General features: G+C 50.5%; 2 protein-coding genes across 2 annotated transcripts in view; both read right to left on the reverse strand.

The window, feature by feature from the left end:
- The window catches only part of USP45 (ubiquitin specific peptidase 45), a 495,013-nt gene extending 490,324 nt beyond the window's left edge, over positions 1-4,689 (reverse strand). The window contains exon 1 of the mRNA XM_079327728.1: positions 4,686-4,689. The gene's annotated coding sequence lies outside the window, so the exon portion shown is untranslated. The remainder of the gene's footprint in view (positions 1-4,685) is intronic.
- Positions 1-5,331, reverse strand: part of SIM1 (SIM bHLH transcription factor 1) — a 48,270-nt gene extending 42,939 nt beyond the window's left edge. Inside the window, exons 1-2 of the mRNA XM_079327825.1 lie at positions 5,108-5,331; positions 3,630-4,344 (exon numbers count right to left, since the gene is read on the reverse strand). Of these exons, the coding sequence (XP_079183951.1) occupies positions 3,630-3,804 (175 nt within the window). The 5' untranslated portion in view covers positions 3,805-4,344; positions 5,108-5,331. The remainder of the gene's footprint in view (positions 1-3,629; positions 4,345-5,107) is intronic.
- Between the last annotated feature and the right edge of the window lie 669 nt (positions 5,332-6,000).

A 6,000-nucleotide genomic window follows, 5' to 3' on the forward strand; every position in this document is an offset into this window, starting at 1 on the left:
GTCGCATCGTTTTTGGCGGAAAATTTTTTTAGTCCTTTGACACTCTGGAGATTTTTCTATCTATTTTTTTCGTCCACATTCCTTACCATTAGCGATTTAATTTTAAATTGAAATATTAGTATTTATTTATAATGAACGATAATTTATTTATTTAGAACTCCTGCGTGGATAAACAAACAAACAAACAACCCTTGAAACTCTTCCTTAATGTTCTCAGAAAATTAGCAGATATCCCCTCTTTCCAAAGCTGTCTTATCACCGAAAAGCAGTAAAGGTCTGATACGCTTTCTCCTCCGGTAAAGAAGTGTTTTAATACTGAAACGATGCAAGAAACCTATGTCTTGCACTTTTCGTCCTTGACAGTTTTAATCTGCTGAAGACCCAATAAAGTGAAATTAGAGGTAGAAAGAATAACCCAAACGTTCAATAACTTGTGAGGATCGCATAACCACTACGAGAGAAAGCCCGTAGAAAAATCTGTGCTCAGTTTGTCAAGTTTGTCCAGCGCCACTGCCTTGGTGTGCCTCTCCTGGCATTTCACTCCCAGAAAACTCTTATTTCCAAAATGGACCCGAAATCTACCCACCTTCCTTCTCTGCAGGGACATTTCAGACACGAAAATATGCAGACAAGAGCACACCGTTTCTCTCCGCCTTGTCCCCAGTCCCGCGTGTGCACAGCGATGAGGAGTGTATATCTTTCTGTACGTGATTATTTACAACCAACTCTATGCAAAGCACTCTCTGGGCAGATGGAAATTCGCTCTTGTACCAGGTAGAGGGGGTATGAGTTACTCTGGAAGTGCAGCTCGCTCTTACGGAGACATGGTTTCTCTACCCGGACTCCTCCAAGATCTGTTTAAATGTACGACATGACATTCCGCCGTGCTCCCGAGCCTCCCGCTACCCATCTCCAGTGTTTTGGCCAACTCATCGGGTCTGTCCCGATGCTTGTATCGCTTTCCTCCCCAGGGAAATACAAGCGAAAGGAACCCCATTACATCCATCCAACATCCCTACTCTGCCTCCTCCGTTCAGAAAGACTTGTCCTTTCCGTGCGTCATTTCTCTCTTCCCAGAGAAGCGATGACTTTTTTTTTTCTGGGTGGGAGCACTGGAAAACCAGGATAGCACCCCGCTTCCCTGCCTCCCTACGCAGCCGGACAAGCACAAACACATCCCCACAAACAGGAGCCCAGGCTGCTCCGCCGCGCTCCCGGAGCCCACTGCGTCCCTCGGGCTCGGCTCCCGCACCGGCAGGCACAGGCGCAGCGCCGGGAGGCTTCTCGTGGGCGCCTCGCCCGCGTTCAACCGCGGCACGGGAGAGAGCAGGGAAACCCGCGGGGCCGGGGCCGAGCCGGGCCCCGCTCCCCGCCTCCTCGCAAGCGTGTGGGAGGGAGAGGGATCCCGCGTGGGACCGCGGGGAAGCCGCCCCACTCCCAGGCCTCTGTGCCCCGCTCGCAGCGCGCCCCCGGCCGCGGCCCTGCGCGGGGATGCGCGGCCCCGGGGATGAGGGGGCTGCAGCCCGCTCGGCGCCGGGCCTCCCACCACAGCGCCTTGGCGGGGCGAGCCCTGCCGAGCCTGCTCCCTGCCTTTCTTTTCTAACGCGCAGTTTGCCTTTAATGAGGCTGCGAAGGCTCCGCTGCCCCCGAGCCCCGCTCAGCCGCCCCCGCTGCCTCCGCACTCAAATTAGCATCTGCTGCGGCCGGCAGCGGCCCCGGCCCCGGCGCGCTTCGCCACACGGTTCCCCAGGGCATTCAGGCATCCTGCGCTGCCACCGAGGGACGAGGATCAGCTATTCTTCTCTTCCCATGATTACTCACAGCCTACAAGCAACACCATATGCTTCTTCTGATCAAACAACCCGCTACATAGGCACCAGTAATTGACGAGACCTGCTCGAAATCACGCAGAAAGGTAGCCTACTGAGACCGCAGGAGTTGACAAATCATTGCTAATAATCCTTTTAGGAACATCATGGGCATCAGGGTTTGCAAAAGCTTTATTTTTATAAAGTATGCGCTGACAGCATAAAGGACAACTCCGTGTCCTTTGAAACAGGGGACTGTCCCGCATAATGATCTTCAAGGTGGCAGAGCAAATAGAAGAGGAAAGTGTCTTGATGAAGACTTTAATTATTATTTTTAAAGGTTTCATTTAACCCCTTCTTTGGTTACAAGCGACTCTTATGATATGAAAAGTTGTTTCAAGAAATCATTGTAAAAAGCATGGATTGCAAATTGCTGCCGTGGACTTTAGGTATAAACTTTCATCTGTGACCTGGGGCGGAGGAGAGGGTGGTGGGAAGATTACCTCCCCCGTCCAAATGACTGCCATATTGTATATATATTTTAAAAAGTCGAATTAGTACCAGTAGTTTACTAATTTAACCGGGAAAAAAATTAAAAACCCTGAAATTACTAAATCAGACAAAACTAAAGCAAAACAAAACCGAGCCATATACACACACTCCTAATTTGTAAAAGATACAGGCCAACCGAATCGAGATACAGCTACAGAAAACTCATGAGGACATAGATGTATTCAGTTGTTTTTTATGTACACTCACTTTTAACAAAAGTTGCAGAGAACTCAGTATTAGATCAGGTTAAAAAAAAAATAAAAAAAGAGCTCTTGATACCTTTTCTTTAATACAGACCACAATTCCATCGAGTTGATCTAAACAAATGGTTCGTGAATTTTTAAAAAAAATTTCCCCTACATTTTATAAAATCAATAGAGTGAGAAAGAGCACTGAAGAACTTTATTCTGACTCTCTTAACTTTGTGTTGTTTGCTTTTCTTGCCAGCCGATCTAGAAGACCAAAGAGGGTCGCTTTAGATCCTAACTCTGTTTAAAAGCAAGATACTTCGGGACGCTTAAGTTTTCTTTTGCTAGACAGGCTGGTTGCTGCTGCCACGGAAGTCAACGTGAAGTTTACTGTTGCCTGTCGAGGGGAATCATCATGTCTAAACTGGCCCACTGGTTTTGCAGTGGGTAGTCAGGGGATTGAATATGTCTGGAAGCAAAACTTCTGCTAAAATTTTCCGAGATCGATTAACGCCCTCAAAACTGCCCTAGTGATCCTCAGAACGAGACAACAGGGCACTGATGATGTGATTCATGACTTATTTGTTTAGCCTGGGTGTGAGCATGCCTGCACGCGTGTCCTGTACCTGTACCTCGCACCTTTCCTCGAGAGCTGAACCAAGCTTTAGGACTTTGCATAGACTTATGTAAATATTTACCCATATACTAACTCGCCCTCACATAATAACTATAAATAGGGGTGAATCACGCCCTCTTAGGCCTCGCGTGTGCTTGATGAGGGATGCACATTTGACTGGCAGACGAGGGGAGAAGAAGACCCGGGTTTGCTTTAGCAGAACGCACAGCAGAGCTCAGTGCCTTCAAGTGTTGACAAAAGAACCATGAGTCTCCAGCCAAAACTGTCATAAGGGCTAAAGGAAAGTATTAACAACAAAGGAAAGTGATAGCGGAGGGCACCCTGTCTCTGAGCACACTCCAAAGAATTGACCTCCTTTTTTAATTTTTTTTTTTTTAACCGCAAAAGTAATAAATGATACCTGGATCAAAATGAAAGTAGAGGTGAATAGGCATTCCCACCTACCTTCAGGAAAAACCACTCTCATTTTTAAATAGCTGGTGGTGAGCCTGATTATGGATGCTTTGTCCAGCTGAGAGGTGATAGCGGAGGGCAGGGGTAGTAATTTAGCCAGTTCATAAAATTCACTGTTTTCTTTCTCCCGTCTAGTCCGGGCAGCATTTTTGGACTTCTCTTTCATCGTGTTTTTTTCCCACTTCCTTGCTACAATTTAAACTCCAGAGATTCATCCAAAGGTGGAAGGGAAACTCATTTGCAATTCATCTCTCCGGAGCATCAGGCGATGATTCCGAGCTCGGCCATTACTCAGAAAAACCGTTCTGTTGTGTAAATGCAAACAAGTATTGAAGAACAGAGATGTTGTTAAAAAAAAAAAAAAAAAAAAAAATATATATATATATATACTCTGAAAAGCAGAGTTAATAAGATAGGAAAAGCATTTATCCAATGCAGCTCAGCCCTCCAAGCAACTGCACTTAAAAAAAAAAATTAAAAAGCGAAAAAATAATAATAAAAAAAAACCCTAGAAGATTGAGGCACCAGACAGCAACCAAACGATGTATTTCTGGCCTTTTTTCCTACTCATGGCGGGCAGCATAGCTCCTCGGAAGAGGGTCATAGTAATCCCGTTTTTTCCCGTGCTCCGTTGTCAATCCGAGGGCCAAATGCACGGCCGCGGGCTGCCTCCCAGGGCGCTGGGTGACTTCCCCGGAGCCTCTCTCTGTGAAGACAACAGCAGTCCTGGAGTGAGAGCCGGTACACGGCGCCGCAGCAGAGCCGCGAGAAATAATAATCAACAACCAGCCTCCGGCGGGTGTAGTATTTTCTCCCACCAGAAGGGAAAGAAGAAAAAAAAAAAAAAAAAGTGTATTTTCCCATCTAGCGCGCCCGTGGAGAAGCCTGCCCCGCACTCTCCTCCCACAGCCCTCTCACTTCCCAGCCCAGGTGAGCAGTGCATGAGCAGAAGGAGAGCGCAGCAGCGAGCAGTCCCGGCTCCCGGCGTTACCGGCGTTGGTGCCGCCGGGGCTGCGCCGTCCCCTTCGCGCTCCCTCGGGCCGGCACCGCGGCGGCGGCCAGACCTCCCCGCGCTCCGCGCTGCCAGACCCTCAGAGAGGGACACATTTCCAAGCACGGAGTATTTCTGCTTGTTTTCCCTTTTCCCTATTTTTTTCTTTTCTTTCTTTTTTTTCTTTCTTTCCTTTGAATTTCTCCTCTTCTCGACTACTGTCCTCATTCCTCGGCCGGGGTCGGGGGTGTCTACCTCAGCAGCACTCCAGCCAGGGGAGGCACGCTCTGCCCAGCCCTGCCCCGAGCCGGAATCCACCCAAACACCATATTTTTTCCAACCAAATTATCTTTTTTTTTTTTTTTTCCTCCTCATTTTTCACCGTGGGGAAGGGACCCACAGCCTAGCACCGCACATCACTGCGGTTCTTCGCTGAGGCTGGCAGATTGTGGTGGGTTGTGATCTTCTTTTCACCTACCTTGAATCCCTGAGCCCGGCAGCCTGCAGAGAGCTCTCCCGGGGTGAGGAGCCCAACTCTTTAATTGGCTCATTAATGGCACGGGGAAAAGTTTGCGCCTGTCATTGCTCCTCGCACCGATGGGCAGACAGACATTGCAGCCTCCCCATCCCCTTTATCGGCTCCCAGGCTCTCCGTCTCACATAACGAGGGGTGGGGTAGGGTGGGGTGGGGGGGCGAGGTTGGTATTAATGAAGAATCCCTAATTTGCGGCTGAGAAATGCCTAATAACTTCTTGATGGCTAAAAGCCTTTTAGCACAACTTCATTTCTCTCCAACTTCACCCCTTGCCCCCCCCTCCCTCCGCCCCGGTCGAGCCCTCCCTTAACGCCACTCACGGACCCGCCTCGCGTCCCGTTGGCCGCCGTCGCCCCTCGCCCGGCCTCCCACTGGCGGAGGGGGCGGTGGCGTCACGCGGACACATTCCCACCCCTCTCCCGCCTCCCCTCTTTCCCTGTGTCCGCCCTCTGACCTGCCGGCGCGGCCGGGGGGAGCGGGGACACACAGACACCCGCGGGCACACACAGACACACGCACACATCTCTCCCTTCGCGTACCTGTTGGGCGTTTATTTGCGTTGGGGTGGGTGCATTTTGGCCGTCGCCCCTCCGCTGGGCAGAGGGGGTGAGCGGCCGAGGTCCCGCAGGACTGCGGGTGGCGCGGATCGCCGCAGCTTTACATAACCAAGCACATTTCCCCACCCCGAGCCCACCGACCAAGTGGTCGCGCTTGGGAGAAATAAGCTGCGGTCTCGTCCCCGGCTGTCCCACCTCCCTGACACCCCCGACTTAAACCATGTACGGTTTTCCCCTGGGCTGATGCGCTGCGGGACAGCATGAATCGGGTCCCGCGGC

The sequence above is a fragment of the Erithacus rubecula genome (genome assembly GCF_903797595.1).
Source record: "Erithacus rubecula genome assembly, chromosome: 2".
NCBI lineage: Eukaryota > Metazoa > Chordata > Aves > Passeriformes > Muscicapidae > Erithacus > Erithacus rubecula.